Genomic DNA, 19,809 nt, shown 5'->3' with positions numbered 1-19,809 from the left:
AAGAAGCTTTGCCTTGTGGTCCTCATCACATTGGTAGCACTTACTAGCTTCTTAAACCTTCTCTTTATCTTTCACCATGTATGATTCCTTTAACGACTCTTGACTTCACTGTCAGCCACAACCGTCGTCTCGCTGCGCCAATGCCAGCCAATCTCACCCTCCCTAGTTGCCCTCTTGCTTTTGAACCTAGTCCTAGGCCATTAGTGTAACAACCCAGTATTTTGAAAAAATTAAAAGAGATAGAGATAATTATTTAGATAATGAGAAATTTCGTTTTATCTTTAATATTTTAGGATTGAGTAAATCAAATTAATCTTTTTAGGTATATCTCTAAGATATTAGAATCTTTATCCTAATAGGACTCTTATTATATTTTTTTAACTATAAAAATGGGGGCCTAAAGAAAACCCTAGATGGGAGTTTAAGAGAAAGATGCAAGGGAGGTACTGAGATGAGGAGAAAAAAAGAAAAAAAAAAAAGGAGATGAAATCATATAGAGAAATAGGGAAGAGATAATAGAGAGAACAAAAAAAAGAAAATAAAAGAGAACGACAATAGTGGAGCGCATATAAATCCGTGTAGAATATGATTAGGATTTGAAAATCACATTACTTTTGGATTAAGCGATTGAGGCAAATTACCACTCATATTTTTCTAAATTCTTAGTATTCTAAAATAGAGTTGTTGAATTGAAAAATATCTCTTTTTATTTATTTTTATCATGTTCAATTTTATGATATAAGAAATTTTGATAAGATGATGTCAATTATGGTATATGATTTGAAAATTAATAAATTTATTATTTTAAGGATTTTCATTAAATAATTAGAGTTGTTAAGATTATTTATATTTTATAGAAAATTCATATTTATTATTTTCGGAATAAAAAGAGATTATGATGTTTATATTTCTAACAGATTAGAAATATTTCAAAGGAATTTCAGATTTATGAAAATATTTATATTTATTTTATTTCAAAAAAGTAAGATATAAATTGAAAATGTTTCAATTTAAAGGAGTTTCGAATCTATGAAAATATTTCATATTATTTTATTTTGGAAAATATGATATAAGAAGAAATCTTTATTCTATATATATTTTAATTTAAAGGAATTTCAAATCTATGAAAATATTTAATATTATATTTTATTTGCAGAAAACAAGATATAAGAGGAAATCTTTATTCTATATATATTTCAATTTATATCTTATTTTCTGGAAATAAAATAAATATTAAATATTTTCATAAATCTAAAATACTTTTTAATTGAAATATTTCTAGTCTGTTAGAAATATAAACATTATAATCCCATTTTATTCCGAAAATAATAATCTGAATTTTCTATAATATAGAAATAAACTTAACATCTCTAATTCTTCAATATAAATCCTTAAAATAATAAATTTGTTAATTTTCAAATCATGTACAATAATTGATATCATCTTATCAAAGTTTTTTATCTCATAAATTTGAGAAGGATGAATAAATAAAAAGAGCTATTTTTTAATTCACCAACTTTATTTTAGAATAATAAAAATTTAAGAAAATGCGAGTGGAAACTTGCCTCAAATCCTTTAATCCAAAAATAATATGATTTTTGGATCCTAATTTGCACAGATTTCGATGTGCTCCACTATTGCCTTCCTCTTTCATTTTCTTTTCTTCTCTTTCCTCTCTATTCTCTCCTCTTTTTCTCTATATGTTTTCATCTCTCTTCTTTCTTTTTTCTCTTTTTTAGGGTACGACCTTTACTGTAGGACTACTATAGTGCCGCCCCTGCTATAGATTAAAGACTTAGGCTCTGATATCATTCTATCACGCCCCGATTTTACGAACATGATAGCCACAAATTTATAGGGTAAAATTCGAAGAAAATACAAAATCCCAAATAATAATCAGATCCTAAAACTAGATTAACACAACGAAAATATACTCAGGCTTCAGAATCCTCACTAATCAGCTTCTTAAATTTCAGCTAAAAAATAAGTTCTCATGAGTTAAATGCCTAGCAAGTAATCCACCCTACTAAGAATATGTCTAATGACAAATACCAACATGTGATATATATGGTAATATAAAATGGATCATAATGATATATATAAGCCGTCTTGAAAAGTAAATAATTTTCTTATCTCTCGTACTGAATTTCAAAATTTAATATATGCTAAATCGAATTATAAATCATTCATCAAATCTCATATTGAATAAATCAATTACTTCATTCAGAAGCAAAGTCATCATGGAAGAAATGTGTATTTATGTCCATTACCTCATTCAGAAAGAAGTTTCGAGTACATAATGTCTGATAAGTTAAATCTTTTTCAATTATTCATAAAAGGAAAGAAAGTAAATTGAAAAATTAAAAAGAAGAGGAAAAGATAAGAACTATACCAGCCAAGCTGGAAATCAAGTCGTCTCGCAGTAGCTATCTTATCTTCGATTTTATCAGAAAATGGCTCTGCCCATTCACAATCAAGAACCAGCCCTACTTCACCACCTTGTGCAGCCTACAGTAAGTAAAATAATATATTGATCCATGAAGTAAGCAATAACATAGGAAATGCATTCAAACTATTTCCAACAAATTTTATCACTAAGTTTTTAATTAGTCAAAAATGAGGAATGATGTTGGACAAGTTAAGGGCTAAGCCAACAGTTACAAGACTACAAGGGAAACTTAAAGCAACGAGAATATAAAAGTGCACCTACCTTAAATTTCTTCCTGTATACAGCAACAGCTGCAGCATGAGCCAATAGTTGGTGATGTGAAACCAAATAAGGCTCTACAGATGCATTTTGACATCTTCCAGGAGCAAAAATTCCAATGCCATAACCATTCACAGCAGTTTGAAGAGGTTCATTGATTGTTATCCAGTGCTTTACTCTGTCCCCAAAATTTGCAAAGCAAGCTTCTGCATACAATGCAAAATACTCCCTGTGACAAAATCAAGCACCAATTTCTTCTGAGTATACATGTGAAATGCACCTATTAATGAGCATTGCATACTTTTCTTATAAAAAAGGAATTAACTGTGATGTTTTGCAGAAGAAGCAATTAGTAGCTTGCAAAACATTGTTTTTCTACCAAAGGTTTTTACTGATGTTTTGCACATGTTTTATCCCAACTTATATACAAATATTGGGTCAAACTTAACCAATTGAAAAGGTATTTTATGCAAAAGTGTGAAACTTTTGAAGCACTTACAAGCAAACAGATAAAACAATAGAAGCTAGACAAAGACCAACCATTACTATCATCTCCACATATAGATCAATGAGCAAATGTGCAGTTAAAGATTTCCAAATTAACAAAGAATTTTGATTTCGGTCACCTTAAAAGTGCTTCAATGACCATAAAAAATTGGATCAGAAGCCACCTCAACTACTCAGTTAATTCTGGATAAAAATGTAACTCTCATGAATCAAATTGCCATTCAAAGATATTCACAAAAACCTTTTGCAATTAAACATGCCTTACAAAAGTATAATACAATGCCACTTACTAATTCACCAAATGAATTTGTGTTGCTCAATCATGAAATATCAACAAATAATGCTCCACAATGTCATTATGTTCCTTTCATGGAAAAGATGCAATATCCATTACAGAAAATTATTGTGCTTATAAACTTTAAAGAGCAAAAGAGAACTAACTATGAACTAAATATGAAGGCCAAACTTTATGTATGACAAACAGCCAAAAGATTTATGATTCTATTCAGTCCTAACGACTGAAAAAATCAACTCCCTCACTGCCTACCCAAGCTATCTGTTGATCTGTTGATCCAGTTCTGAAATTCAGCAAAATGCTTGGTAAGACAGATTTCAGATTACTAAAAACATTCCTCAGGGTGCATCACATAGTAGTGTGCATCATATGGTAGTATACAATATTATTACGATAACAACATTTGCAAGAGAATTAAACATTTAATTGTGTACAAAAATATGCATCTTTCTCTGTTATAAAGTAAAGCGTGTGGAATCCAACAAATCACACACCACAATTTTACTTTAGTGGACAAGAAATAATATGAAATTCTTTAGGCATCAATAATCCATATACATTTGTTTTCACCAATTATTATGAAGAGCTTGAACAGAGAGAAAATTGAGAAGGGTACTACTTGGGTTATTGTTAGATTATTTGGATAATAAAAGCAATACTAATCTTTTTATGTGGAAAAGTATACACAGAGAACTTCTCCAGAACATGCAGAATCCTGATAACTATAGCAACTTACACAATTTTCTCAGATAGCCACCCTCCCATAGAACTATGTAGATTTTGAGGGAGATCCCAATGATATAAAGTCGCATAAGGCTGAATACCTGCAGCCAAATACATGAGTGGAGCACCATAGGCAACATTTGAAGGCATTAAATTAATCGTCAGCAACCTTTCTCTAGCAGGTAATTGATGAGATTATTATAATAGGCAATCCCCTGTTCACTGATCTTAGTTCCCAAGCCATCTGGAAGCATGATAAAAGAACATTAAGCCATAATTTACCAGTTCACATCAAGAGATTAGAATGAAAAAGAAAGAATTTATAGAAAAGATCCACAATTATATGATGATCTAGTAAATACTTGCAAGGCTATTATTTATTTGCGAACATTCATCATACAACAACATCGTTCCTCCAATAATTACTTGGCAAGTGGAATGTCATAATTTAGTGAATATGAAGTAGGATAGCCGGTGGAAATTCCATAATTAATATCTAATTTATATCTTGGTAGATCTATACACTTTTGATCCATTGGTTTGGATTGGATGAGATTTATATTGGGTAAAACATTGGATGGTATGCAAGTTAATCATCATTATCTGCTGTTGTTAGATTGTTAGCATGGCCTCCAATTTTGGCCGATCCCGATCCCAATCCCAGTCAAAACCACGTTGGCTAGTTTCGATTGAGGTATCGACCGTTTTGGTCGATGCCCGATTAGTTTTGGGTGGGATTGGCCGTATCAACCGATCCTGCTCAAAGTGGGCTGGGATGGGTCAAATCCGACCCAGATCCAGCTTGGGGTACATCAATAATTGATGTCCCCACCAGCCATCTCTCTCTCTCTCTTCTCTCTTATCTTTTTTCTCTCTTTTATCTTCTTTCTCACCTCTTCCACCGGCGACTGAGTAAATTTTCAACGACATTCTCCGACCAAGATCCGATAACCTCGACCTCCACAATCTCGGGTGAGTTTTTTTAAAATTTTTTTTTTTCTTTTTCAATTTTTAATTCTTCTCTCTCATTTCTCTCTCTTTCTATTTCTGCAACTACGGTGCTGCTGCGGTTAAGCAACAGTTTAATTATGTGAAATTCTAAAAATTATTTAAAAATATAGCAAAACTTCTAAAACTTTTGAAAAATTTACCAAAAAAAAGAAAACAAATAAAGAAAAACTATAATGCAATAAAAATTGAAAGAAGAGATTAGAAAGAGAATAAGTGGAAGAAAATTAAAAAAAAAAGAAAGAAAAACTATAGTGTAGTGAAGAAGAAGAAGAAGAAGAAGAAGAAGAAGAAGAAAGAAGAAAATGGGAGAGAGTGGAAGAAATGAAAAATACTAAGAGAAATAAAAAAATTAATTAAAATATTATATACTGGAGTTTGCCAGAGTTAGATCTGGGTCGCTAGAGTTTGTTGGAGCTAGATCTCTCTGTAAAAGAAACAATAGTTATATGGTAAAGAGAGAGAAAGAAAAAGAAAGAGTGAAAGAGAGAGAGTTTGGATTGGGCCTGGATCGGGATCGGGTTCGGATGATCCTCATCCGGCGAACCGTGATTATGATAATGAAGACTAAAGAAATTTATGAGAGTCAGTTCGGTATATATTAAAGTTTTGAATTTTAAGTAAGTTAGTACATTTTAAGTTTTTAAACTTCATATGTGAGTAATTTTTATTTTCTTTTTTCTTGTCATTGTTTTAAAATTTATGAAAAAAATATGCATTTTTAAATAATATTTAAAATTTTACATCATTAAAGAATAATCTGATCCGATATAAACTATAGATAGGGCTGATAGGGCCGATATTGATCTCGATCCCGATACCGAGAGAAATAAAAGAGGAAAAGAATCAAGAGAATAATAAGAGCCTAATCCCTTGTTTACTTCAAGAGTAACTTATTTTTTTATTCTAGAAATACAATCCCTTATTCCAGAATAACATCTAATAAGAGCCTAATCCCTCGTTCACTTCAAGAATAATTTTTTTCTTATTTTGGAACACAATCCCTTATTCCAGAATAACATCTAAATATCATAAGTCATATTCTATAATATAAATACTATTGATCAGAATTATCTTATACCACACTAACCTAATTACTAATTTACTTTTGATATTTATTTCATCAATCTACTTTATCAAATCAAAGGGTATTTATCGTAATTTCATTAAAAAAATATTTTTTTTATCTTTTCCTTCACTTTATATCATATCAAAAATAATTATTGCACTTTTATTCTAAAATACAAGTAAACATAGAAATAATTATTCCTAAAATAAATCTCTCATTTTGATAATAACAAATAGGAAGTGCTATTCCTATTTCAATTCTATTACATATGTGAAGCCTAAGGGAAATTGCCCAATCATCTAATCGGAACTAAGCAAAGTCAGAGATTTTCATCATTCAAGCCTTGTTATAAGGACTAGATTTCAGCTTTAGATTTTTCCTTAGTCTCTTTCATCTTAAGAATACTATTTCAAGAAAGAGTGATTTCCCTTATGTTCCTTACTTTTTCTTATGATGTCACCAATCAGAAGAAAATAGTGTTACGAAGCACATCAGATAGTTTTACCATATTTGAGTCAATCATGAGGGTCTATCAATGTAGACTTGGAAGGATAGTCCACCCTGTCTCACCTAGCTTGGAAGCTTACTTAGGAGAGCTCCATAGGCCGAGTTCACCCTATTACGAGCCCATTAGCTTAACATAGGTTATACTTTTTCTCTCTTAATGTCTTTTATTAGTTCACCGTGAACTTTGATTATTATAAAAATTGTCTGACTCTTGGAAGTTGGAACTATGTCATGACCCAAAATTGAAATTATGAATGGCCATGTACTTTATTACATTTAAGATACACAAAGCCTCAACTAATATCTTTTTAAGTCCCAAAATGACAAGAATTAAATTATGAACAACTAACTCTAATAAATATAATCTAACAAAAAAAAAAGACCAATGTCACTAATGTGTCTCTAATCAAACTAAAATAACATATGGTTTAGAATAAAATGTCTAATATAACTGATGAATAAAATAGCAAAATCCTAAATGGATTTGGGGTTCCAATGCATCTCGTGAAGTCGTCACGTTAACCAGAACCTAAAATATTAGAAGAGGGATTCTATGAGCTAACAACTATAGCTCAATGAGAAGAATCCACTCAAAAGTCAAATAAATTTAAAATTTATAAATTTAAATAAAATCTAAATCTAATGATATAAAATGACACTTCTACTGAGCATATTCTTAACAACAATAATAATAACAGCACAAATAATAATAACGTAAATCATAACTCATAACATGCTTTATGTCAATATGCTGAATTTATCTCAATATTAATATTAATGACATATGTCTCAATGGGATTGTGCTTGAGGATCCAATATCAACTAAAAGTCACCACAAGATATGCTCGAGTCATATTCTTACCGGTTAGGATCACCAAGAGATGTCACTATATGATAAACGCACCCTATTCTCTTTCTCTAAGGGTCACCAAAATGTGTCATTATATGATATACGTAATATGTTTCTTCCACTATCCATAGAGAAAGACTAAAGTCACCTCAGAAAAATTTCTAATCTAACTTAGGACTGTTCTCTAATAGCATCATAGTCATCTAAATAGATCATATATTGATCAAGAATAGATATGTCCCCTGAATTGTTATCTAATCATGCCAGAGTTACATAAACAAATCTTGTGTTAATGTAACGCCCCCGTCCGGCACGGGCACGCACTGCACACGTGACAAGCCGGGCGGGGTTCGTCACGCACAGATACACCCTTGTACTCAAATAATCCATCACCAAATAAGTTATACTATTAATCCAAATAACCTTGTTAACATATAAATGTCTAAGTCCACAATAATATACACTAGACCATAAAATAAATCATGATATCATCAAGTTAAACTTGTTAACAAAATTATATCTATATCCACAACAACCAACCATATTAAACAGCTACATAATCTGGTAAAGTCCACACATGCCATGACAAATCATCAAGATATAACTTATAACCACTGACACATAAGTATAATATAATCTGACCTGTATTATACAAATCATCGTCTAATACAAAATAGTATAAATATCAAATAATTATACAACTCAAATTCTATATAAACTATCATCTATACCCGTCTCACATCTATAGCTCACCCCATCATCGCTCTCCTCAGGATATCTTAAGTTGCTACCCCGTACCCTAATATTTAGGGGATTAGAAAAGAAATAAAGAAAATCATGAGCTAAGGGCTCAGTGAATAAACCTTATCCCGACCCGAATCAGTGATGCCAAACAGAGAATAAATCATGTACTGGATAATATGAATCAAAAAGAAGCATGATGCCATGTATGAGCATGCATATATGTATCCTCGATGATATATATATATATAAATGAAATAAATGAGTATATTATATCCTTAACCAAAAATATATCTCATGATTAAATTATAATATAACATCACTGAATATAACAACGTATGATGTATAATAATCATGATCCAGTGATATGTCATATCAATGATGATGCATGATACATACCAACTACTCATAATCGTATATGTCAGAGCCAGATACAATCCACATATCTCTCGCTATCACAATCATCTGTCTCAACTCTGAATATCATCCACCATATTAGATTACGGTACTCGACCCCAAACTCGATACATATCATACCATAAGCTCAGAGCATAGCTTGTTATACGCTAAAAGTATCTCTAGAGATAAATCATATCCTGCCATACGCTAAGAGTATCTCAGAAGAAAATCATACTCTATCATACGTTAAAGATATATCAATGATAGTTGTACCCTATCATACGCTAAGAGTACAACCATCAGCCATCACCATACTCTGCCATACGCTAAGAGTATATCTAGTACCAGTCCGGACTAGATACCGTTCCAGCCATCATATCACATACACAAGTATTTTAATGATTTTCTAATACATGATAAATTATATACATATATCCAGTACTACAACAGATCATGCAACTCAAGAATTTTTGTGGTAAAAAAACCAAAAGAAAGATGATGCAATGTAGACTCCAACCTTATATCTGACACATGCATACTCTTACTAGTCTATCATATGCACACTCATGATAGAGATCATCTCGACATAAAATCATAATAATATAATTATCTTCAATCATCTCTATATGTCATCAATGTACTCATTCTAAATCAGCCTAACAAATGTATGATAAAATATGCTCGACTGAAATCATCTCTAGATAAAGTCATATAACCATACTGGAGGTTAAAACATACATATATATAATTATATAATATATCATAATTTGAGAAAGACGTCTAGGGGATAAGACTACTCACCGTCTAATCAGAAGACCCAATACATGTGTCCCTCCCGTCCATCGATCAATCGTCATAAATCACTAGCAAGGTCCACGAGGTTTCAAATAAGAGGGTTGGGATCTAAAAATATTTAAGTAATATAAAGTTAGTTATTTATCCAATTGGGATCCGTTTGTGTAATATATGATGATTTATTAGGTTTAGAATTTCTTCTTTTGTTTTTATTAAATGATTTTATCTATATCATATATTTAATTATAATAATATTAATATGTTATTATTCTAATTGTAGATTTATTTATAAAACCATAGTTTGCTAATTATATATTAAATATATAATAGTCAATCTCTTTTGATAAAGAAAAACGTAAAATAGCTACATGTACAATAATATAATTTAAAATACAAGCACCTAGATTATATAATATTATATAATTATACTTTAATTATTTTGTCATTACTATCCTTACTAAACAAATTAAGAGTTGCATATAAAAAAATCTTTACTTAATCATGTAATATAAACATTAAATAAGCCTACTATTTTATTACATGCATAACAATGTATAATAAGTTGTACATATACACAACTATTTATAAAGATATGTATTAATCTGATAAAAATATATGAAGTTAAAAATTATTTATGTACAGATATTTATAATTATAATTAACTGAAATTACACTAATTACACTTATCTAATAACCATGTTACTAAATATATTTATTCTTGAAAAATTAAACTAAAAATCTAATTTAGATTAACTAAATAAAACAAGTGATTTAGATAGGTTCCTTATTGTCAGAGAAGAAGATAGATCGACAAGAGGAAGAAGTAGAGGAGAAGAAGAAGAGAAAGGACGGGAGGGAGGCTCACCTCGACGGTGGCCGTGGCGGCGGGAGTGATGGCAACAGGGGTAGGCTGGCGTCGATAAGAGAGAAAGAGAGAGCTTGAGAGACAGAGGTGATTGGGAGAGAGAGAGAGAGCGTTATAAGGGGAGAGGCGGTGAAGAGGGTGCGACAGCGACGGCGGCAGGCCGGCGATGGCGACAACAACAGGCCGGCGTCGGTAAGAGAGAAAGAGAGGGGAAGAGAGAGAGAGAGAGGTGATTGAGAGAGGAGGATAAGAGAGAGAGAGTTAGAGAGTTGGAGAGAGAGCTATAAAGAGGGAGAGAGAGGCGGTGAGGGGGTTGCGGCGATGGTGGCAGCGACGGCGGCGGTAGGCCGGTGTCGACGAGAGAGAGAGAGAAAATAAGTGAAAGAGACTGAAAGAGAGGGAGAGGTTTAGAGGGAGAGAGAGAGAGAGGCGGTGAAGGAGGGGAAGGGCGGCAATTGCGACAGTGGTGGGGCCCACCGCAGCTAGCTAGCTCGGCCTGGTTGGCCGGGCCAGCAGTTGCGGGCACACGTGGCGTCCTCAACGTGCGCCCACAATCTGCATGGCACGAGCTCGTGCCATGCAACACTAATTTTTTCTTTCTTTCTTTGTCTCTTTTTTTCTAATTTAATTTATATATTATTATTATTATTGTTATTAATATTATTATTTTATTTTTATTTTTTTCTAAGTTATTACAGTTAATTAGGTATAAGTATGTTCCCTGGACTTCAAAACTCTTTAATCGCGCCAAGGTTATCTAAACGGATCAAATACTGATCAAATATATATAGACGTTTCCTAGACTTTATGGTAGATTTGAGTTATCACAGGGAGATGCATGAAGAATATCTAGCTTGTGTCTATTCTCAAAGTCATAACAAATATCAGTTATAATTTTCCACTAATATTCACAATCATTAAAGTTTGTTATTTCATGAAGTATAGCGATGCTTTGAGTCAAACATTTTGCACACAAAAATATAATAATGTATTTACACACCGAATTATACAAGATCTAATAAAAAGCACAAAGTACAAGATGAATAAATCGAATAAATAAGTGAGTGAACCTCAATGAAGCACGGACACGACACGATACGGACACGGCAACACGGCAAATTTTAAAAATATAGGACACGAACACGGCATAGTACACGGCCAAATAAAAAAATAAATAAATAAAAATATATATATTATTGATCCATCTAAAGTAAAAGTTTGCAATCTAATAATGTTAAATACACATACATCAAGCTATAAGAATCAGGACTATTTTCAGTATTCACTTTTCTTTAACCGCAATAAAACTACACTAGTAGAGAGATATGTATCAGCAGATTAATAATTTAACAGAGAGAGAAGCTTTAATATAATTTAACAATTTTAATAACAGAGAGGAAACATGAAAGAAATTAAGAGAGCGAAATTGGGATTAAGCTCTATTGGTATAAAAAGTAACTGTCAGTATAAAAAAAAGTAACTAATAGAAATTAAAATAACTAACATTTTATCACACTAATTAGAATTAAAATAACTAACAGAAATTTAAATTTAAGATTAAGCCCTATCAGAATAAAAAAAATAAAGGAAATAACTATTAGTGTCGCCCCTATCAGAAAATAAAGCAAATAAATTGAAAGGGTTAAAAGTAGAACAGAGAGGCGAAGAGAGAGAAAGAGAGAGGGAGGGAAGGAGGGAGGAAGAGAGATCAACGTTAGAGAGAGAGACACACAGAGAGAGAAGAACCTCGCCATAGCAGTCCGTTGTCCACACTGTGCTCAACCCGTCGCGCTCACTCAGCAGCCCGTTGCGATCGTCGCCTTTGACTAGCTCAGATGATTGTCGTTGTCGCTGCACGCACTAGTCCGCTCGAGGATTTTAGGTGTGAGGGTTTAAGTGTATGAGGATTTGAGGATTTGGGACTAGGTGTTGATCGAGGCTGAGAGATGAAGGGGTTTAGTTATTTCGTTTTGGGTGTGGATCCGGGTTAGTGAAAAGTGATTCAAACCAACCCGTCTCGCCCAATAACACATGCCGTGTCCACGCCGTGTCTCAGCCGTGTCCACACCGTGTCCTATTTCATTTTTTATTATTTTTTAATCACGACACCTCTAACCTATGTCGGACACGAGTCCCTCGCGTGTCCATGTCCGACGCATGTCCGACACGGACACCTCCCCCAAGTAGAGCTGTTCATGCTTTATAGGTGAACCTACTCATCTGAGTCTGAATCAAATGATTAAAATCTTTACTCTACATGCTAAGAAAGACAAAATCACCACTTTCGATGCTTTCGGTGCGGTTCTCTCACTCCGGTAACTCCTTGATGTCCAGATTCGATGACGGTGGCTCTAGCGAGGCAAGGATGTAGAAATAAAAGATTAAGAAGAGGAAGTAGGCAATGACGCTACTATCCTTTTTTTTCTTTCCTCTCTAATCTCTCTCAAGTACAAATTTTTTTCTCTCGATACTGTAACAATGCTACAATTGTGAGAACCAGAAAAAGGGGGGGCTCACGTGCACTGCACGTGATATCCCTTCTTCTCTCACCCGTGTTGCCATGAGGAGGAGGTGGCTGCGAATCTTCAGCCAAATCCTAACCGAAATCAGGATTTGCCCTATAAAATAAAACCCTAACCCTAAATTGGGAGGACGTTGAACCCCTCCCCCCTATCATCTTCCTATTTCTCTCATCTTCTTCTATTTCTAGTCAGAGTCGTGTCCTCAGATCGACGTGCCGGAGCACTATCGGAGCATCACTGGAGCAATTGGAGATAACTCAATTCGTCAGTGAGTTCTTCTCCCCCTTCCCCCCATTCCACAAAGTTAAAAAAAATTAGGGTTGATGTAGTACCTTGGTTTTGGGCGTTCGTGACCTCATCGACGTCGCCCTTGAGTCCTCATGGCTCAGAAAGTGGTAAAAGTGAGCGTCGGCCGTGAATCTATGCCTGTCTGTGTCGGCTGCCCACTGCGGACATCCTGTAGAAGTCACTGAGGTTGCGAGGGTGGCGTGGATGCCTTCGGCTTGGCCCTCCAGCAACACCGTCGCCGGCAACCTCTCTTTCTCTCTCTCTTCCCCTTCGAGATGAAGGCAGACTAGAGCAACCGAGTCTCATCCTCCTTTTTATTTAGTAAAGGGTTTCGAGTTGGGTTGGATTTTGAATACAAGGGACCCGACCTGTTTGTTTTAGTGAGATTGGGCCTTAGCCAAATCCATTTCAATGGATTTTTTTTTTGGGTGGGCGGGCCAACTGCAGCCCAACCTATGAATAATAATGGGTTTGGGCCTTAAGCCCAAACTATTTAGTGGGTTTTGGAGGGCTGTGGGCTAGCCACAGCCCAGCCCAACCATTTGGGCTTAAACAAGCCCATTTAAATAATTTAATTAGTTTTAAAATTTAGAAATTATAAAACTAATTAAATTGAAATATATTTTTTATTTATTATTAAATGTGGTGATTTTTCTTAACTATAGACTAGAGATTTCAATCGTTACAACCTAGACACAGGTGAGTGGGTCTAATTATATATTTATTTTATTTATTTGTCTTGTATTTTGTGCTTTTTATCAAATCATGTATAATTCAGTGTGCAAATACATTATTATATTTTTATGCATTATTATGTTCTGTGTGCAAAATATAAGACCTACTGCATTGCTATACTTAGTGCATATAGTCATTTATATGATCAATAATATTAGTGAAAAAATATAATTGATAAGTGGTAGGACTTTGAGAATAGACACATGCTAAATATTCTTCATGCATCTCCTTGTGGTGACTTAAGACTACCTTGAAGTCCAGGGGACAGACTTATTTTTTATCAGCTTATGATCTGTTTAGGTGACCCTAGTACGACTAGAGATCAGTCCAGGGACAGACCTATACATGATCAGCATATGATCCGTTTAGGTGACTCTGACGTGCTTAGAGAATAATCTCAGGCTAGATTAGAAATCTCCCTGAGGTGACTTTAATATTTCTCTATGGTTAGTGGAAAAGACAAGGTGAGTTTATCACATAGTGACTCCTCCTAGTGACCCTAATTAGATTAACTATAAGGAAAAGACTCGAGTGCATATCGAGGTGACTTATTGTTGATGTGGATCCTCAAGTTCAGTCTCAAATTGAGGCATATGACATTATTATTAATATTAAAAGAAATTCAGTATATTGACACAAACCATATTATAAGATATCATTTACTCTGTTAGTACTTATACTGTTAAAATCATTATTATCAAAAGCAAGCTTAGTAAGATTCTCATTTTATATCATTGGACTTGTATTTAATTAAAATTATGTTATGGATTTAGATTTATTTGGCTTTTGCGTGGATTCCACTCGCTGCGCTATAATTGTTGGCTCATGAGTTTCCTTTTCTAATATTCTAGGTGCTAATTCGCATGGTGACTGAGCGAGATACACCAAAACCCCACCTCCACTTAGGATTTTACTATTTTGCCTATTGATTGTATGAGACATTTTGTTCTAAATCATCTGTTATTTTAGTTTGATTGGTGACATATTATCGATGACATTGGTGTTTCTTTATTATTGGATTATATTTATTAGAGTTAGTTGTTCATAATTAAATTCTTATTATTTTGGGACTTAGAAAAATATTAGTTAAGACTTCGTGTATCTCAAGTGCATTGAAGTACATGGCCGGTCATGATTCCAATTTTGGGTCATGACAATAGTGTCGCCCCAACCCTCTTATCTCTTAACTCCTCTCTTTCTCTCTACTGTTTCCTTCAAAGCCTCCCCTTTTTATAGCTTAGGAAGAAGAACCTCTGTGAAAAGAAAGAAAAAGATTTAAGAAATATAATAAGAATCCTATTAGAATAAGGATTATCTTTTCTTAGTCAAAGATATACCTAAAAAAATTAATTCGATTTAATCAAATCCTAAAATATAAAAAATAAAACTAAATCCGTCATTATCTAAATGATTATCTCTAATTTCTTATTTATTTATTTATTTTTGAAATTCTAGGTTATTACAACTAAGTCGCTTAAGAGCTCCAAAAATCATCATTCAATTCTTATTTCTTAGAGTGAAGTCAAAGTCATGTAGACCTATAAAATGACCACTATATGGTACTAAGGGAACAAAGATTAAATGACTGGCAAGATCTTTCTTTTCTTCAATGTCTTTGAGGTTTTACTTCTCCTGTCCAAAATGAAGCATGTATCTGGTCTGATGTTTAAACTCAATAGGACTCCTGACATAATGGAGGTTGATCCTTGAACTTTCAATGTGAGGCATTGCTAAGCATATTAGCCCTATGTCATTATTGTTTACATGCATTTTACTTAGTTACTACGTACTAGATTAGGAATTTCTTTTTTCAGATGCTAGATTTAATCATTGATTAATATGAGAGATGAATTTTTATGAGTTCATCAATCAACCAAATTGGCACGACCCACATCATCACCAAGGAGACCAATCATTGACTGTTGTTTTTCAATAAATAATTCTATCTTAGAGTGCTGGTAAGGCTATCAAGATCCATAATCAGCACAACTTCTTCCTGAAGATGAAGAAAGATTTCCCAGAATTCATTCATAATATTTTGATATAGAGATGGATTGTGCTCACAAACAGCAAGCACTCTCGATAAAATGTGAAAAGCAGATTTACCCAGTAGCATCACCGGATTCTCATATAACCATTGATGTGCTTCTTCTTCTTTTCTTTCTCTTTTCTTTTCTTTTTTTTTTTTTGGTTGTCAATTTGCATTTATTTGCAGCATCAAGGCCTTTGTTATGTATGGAGGTCATGCCCATCTCCATCAGTTTCAAATACCTAAATAAGGTTTTTCGCATCCTTAGTATTGGCCATTGTGTAGATGAAGCATAGCTGATTTGCATGCCAGAATTCATTAAAGAGTTGAAACCTCAGTAACTCTAGGCACACATCTACATTCTAAGCACGCACAAGAATAGTAACCTTAATGCCCCATCAATGGATTACTCATTATTAATTTCTTTTTTTCTTCTTCTTTTCAATTAGTTGACCTTGCCAGATCACTCTCAATGGAATGATTATCATATACAGTTCTAACATCTAATTTTCTAAGGACTTAATGTTTATAGTTAGGAATCTTAATTGGCCTTTTCTAAGGTTATTCTTATCCTACTCAGAAAGCCCATGGACTGCCTTAATGATGTTAAACATGCTTGCTCAACTGAGGTGCCAACCATGAGACACCAACAAACAAATAAGCAGATGCATCTTTAATCTCAGCAGAGAGAGAAAGACAGCAACTCATTAGTGAAGCTTATTTCAACCAGTTTGAGTACCACAGAACATCTGAGGCCAGGTTATAGAGAATCACCGATTTAGGTGCCAATGAAGATACCAATTCAGCTGCCAGTGAAGATACTATCAAGTACAGATCACCAACTAACTAATAAGGACACTGAATGTTTAATCTCAGCATCAAGGGAGAGACAATAGCTTATTAGTAATTAAGTGCCAAAAGAAACAGCAGGGTAGCATAAGATGTAAAGCTTATTTCAATAATTTCTACATACCAGGGAATATGCGAGGCCAAGATATGGAAAATCGATAGGCACCAAAACCTAACTTAGCCATAAGTTCCACATCTTCCTGCATTGAACGAGGATCATATCATTAAGTACAAATTTGAAGCATATAACAATAAAGGAAAACATGTCTGCTAATATTCTTCTGATAAGACAATGTCAAATATATATAGAAAATGACAACTTGCTTCTTTATTGTCTGCAGGATATTTACTGTGTCAGCTTGAAAATTCAATTCACCATGTATAGCCAAGTATAGTTAATAAGCTGAAATAACTTTTGATATGGATACCACGATGATACTTGCCCAATATATGAAGACTTATTACAAGGTAGTAGGGTACATTACACAGAGGAATTAATGTGTGTCAAGCATCCAAGATGTCAAAAAGAAATTTGTAAGAAACTCTAAAAATTGTCTAACACAGGCTCCCAGCTATATATAACTAAAACATATGCTAAATATAGAGATTATGAGGATATCAAACACTGATCTACATAAGGTGCACCTTATTTTTTGTGTAATTTGTATTGTTCTTAGCCGATCTCATGTTGGACATTCAAGGAGGATCAAATAATTTTAAATTCTTAGGACTGTTCAGAAGTGTCTGATAAGTAGGTCAAAGACCCAAAATGGAGTACCGGAAAGACCAATTAGAAAATGTGTGTGATACCAAATCTTATGGTTACAAATGAAACTACTTCTCAACAAAATGATATATTACAAAAGATTTACTTTGTAGATAAATATCACTAGAGCATCACATGGAAGTCATTGGTTGCTTTGTTCAGTTATCAATACTAATTACTCAAGAAGCAAGCAGTAACTTACCTTATACCGATGATACTGATCAACTGCAATTTCTCCACTACTTCCATCCTTAATATTTTCTGATGATATTATAAACAAAATTTTCAATGCTCATATGTTGACAAAAAGTATAGGTAAGAAAATAAAAAGAAATAGAGTAAAATGGACCTTTTCTTTCTGAAAAAACATCCCAAATACTGTCAGCCCTTCCTCCCTCTTGTCTTGCACCTTCAACCTACAAAAGGATAAAAGAACAGAGGTGAAACCGTGAAATGTTAAGTCAGAATCTAAAGAAGAGCACTACTTATTTCAAAAAGACAGAAACTGCCTGGTAGACAAATTTGGTTAAAAGAACATACTCCCAAGTCCTAACTAGAAGAATAAGAATGAAATGGAGAAAAAGAAAATCAGGGGGACAATAGGCTCATATTAAAAAATAATATGACACATATGAACTAGCTTTGAAGAGCAATGTTTTACCTAGATAAGAGACATAAGATAAAAAGAAACTAACTGCTACTTGATGTGTGAAGTCGTGAATAATATGCATCCATGAGAAAACATGAAGCATGACTTAATACCACTCCTTGGGTTATATTCTACGAATCCTCCAAGAAGATCTGAACACTTCCTGTGCACTTAATGGAATGGCTACTAGAAATTGATGCCAAAAATGAAGTGTGATTCTAATTTGCAAAAATATCTGGTTTGCAAATTTTATGACAAATCTACTCGTGAGGGCATGATTGTTGATTAACATGAGTAAGAATTACTACAGAACAATGAAATAAGATACAGAGAAGCCACCATCAAAGAATGGGGGCCAGTACAACAGATATAGTAACCCAAAATTTGTTTTGTCCAATTAGAATAAAGCATAAAAAGAATCCAAGAAAATCTAATGCTTTTGAGTGAGAATATAATGTTAAGTAGAACCATTCAAGAAAACATTTATCCTTCATTCCTTCCCCCAAATTCTTTTTTAACTATAAATATTTCAACCTATTAAGTTCTCTCAAAAACCTCCTACCTAAGCATGCATGCGCTCTCTCATAAACCTCCTTAAGCATGCATGCAAAGATAAATCTGTATTGTGTTATCCATATTCTTTTCAGGCATTTCTTCTCAAAATCCCAATCTAGTCTAGTAGATTGTAACTAAAGTGCAACATTTCTACTGCTTACCATTTGATCGACTAGTTTCCATCAGATTTGCAAATAGCAATCATTTGTGTGTTATATGTTACTCGAAATTAAACCAGTCACACTTAATTAATATTATTGATATTAAGCACCGTAAAGCTCTAGTTTTCTGGACACGCACGGTCATGATATACTAACTCAAATTTGTTTCTAGATGATAGTGATATTCCCGTTAGTTTTCTCAAATGTTTGTAATTTGTAAACTTTGTGCCAGTTCTATTTAGAGATGTTAATGATTTTGAATTATGTGCCACATTATTCCAAAACAAGCAGAGAAGCCTCATCCGACATCTCAAAGCATTTGGGCACTCAAGAAGATTCAAAGCTGTCATTTCAAAGTCAATCTGATCCAATGGCAATTCAACACAGCAAACCACACCAGCCCAAAAACAAAAGCAAGCACTCGTGCCCCTTTCTTAGCGGAGCTCGATTACCACATCGTACGAACTTCTGATGCACATCAAACCAATACCGACGTTAAAAAACTGAATGCGATCACCAAAACAAAAAGGAAGCATTCGATAACACGTATAGGAAGTGAGAGATAGAAGCATAAATCCAAACGGAAGTGACGACCCTAGAGGCAAGAGAGGAGTAAATTTTGCCATCACCTGGTAAGCGGATGTGGCGACCCCAAAGACGAAATCTTTCGGGAAATCGCTGCGCTTAACCTCCCGGGGAACCCCATCGCAGCTTCCATTCTTGGCATTCGCCATGAGAGAGAGTGAGAGAGAGAGAGAGAGAGAGAGAGAGAGAGAGAGAGAGAGAGAT

The 19,809-nt window shown here is 33.7% G+C and overlaps 1 protein-coding gene across 3 annotated transcripts in view; it reads right to left on the bottom strand.

Annotated features, from left to right (window-relative positions):
* The window catches only part of LOC140768165 (beta-glucosidase 4), a 30,671-nt gene extending 10,862 nt beyond the window's left edge, over positions 1-19,809 (bottom strand). For 2 of the 3 annotated variants that reach the window (XM_073108324.1, XM_073108322.1), the window contains exons 1-8: positions 19,650-19,808; positions 18,005-18,071; positions 17,858-17,916; positions 17,014-17,089; positions 4,402-4,476; positions 4,246-4,333; positions 2,711-2,936; positions 2,393-2,508 (exon numbers count right to left, since the gene is read on the bottom strand). In XM_073108324.1, the coding sequence (XP_072964425.1) occupies positions 2,393-2,508; positions 2,711-2,936; positions 4,246-4,333; positions 4,402-4,476; positions 17,014-17,089; positions 17,858-17,916; positions 18,005-18,071; positions 19,650-19,754 (812 nt within the window). In that variant the 5' untranslated portion in view covers positions 19,755-19,808. Of the gene's footprint in view, positions 1-2,392; positions 2,509-2,710; positions 2,937-4,245; positions 4,334-4,401; positions 4,477-17,013; positions 17,090-17,857; positions 17,917-18,004; positions 18,072-19,649 lie in introns of all 3 variants that reach the window. The other variant, XM_073108325.1, reaches the window with a different exon arrangement.

The sequence above is a fragment of the Typha angustifolia genome, chromosome 10, assembly GCF_048772165.1.
Source record: "Typha angustifolia cultivar Huaian chromosome 10, ASM4877216v1, whole genome shotgun sequence".
Lineage (NCBI taxonomy): Eukaryota > Viridiplantae > Streptophyta > Magnoliopsida > Poales > Typhaceae > Typha > Typha angustifolia.
Note: the sequence above shows the minus strand (reverse complement) of the source record. Positions and strands in the feature narration are given on the sequence as shown.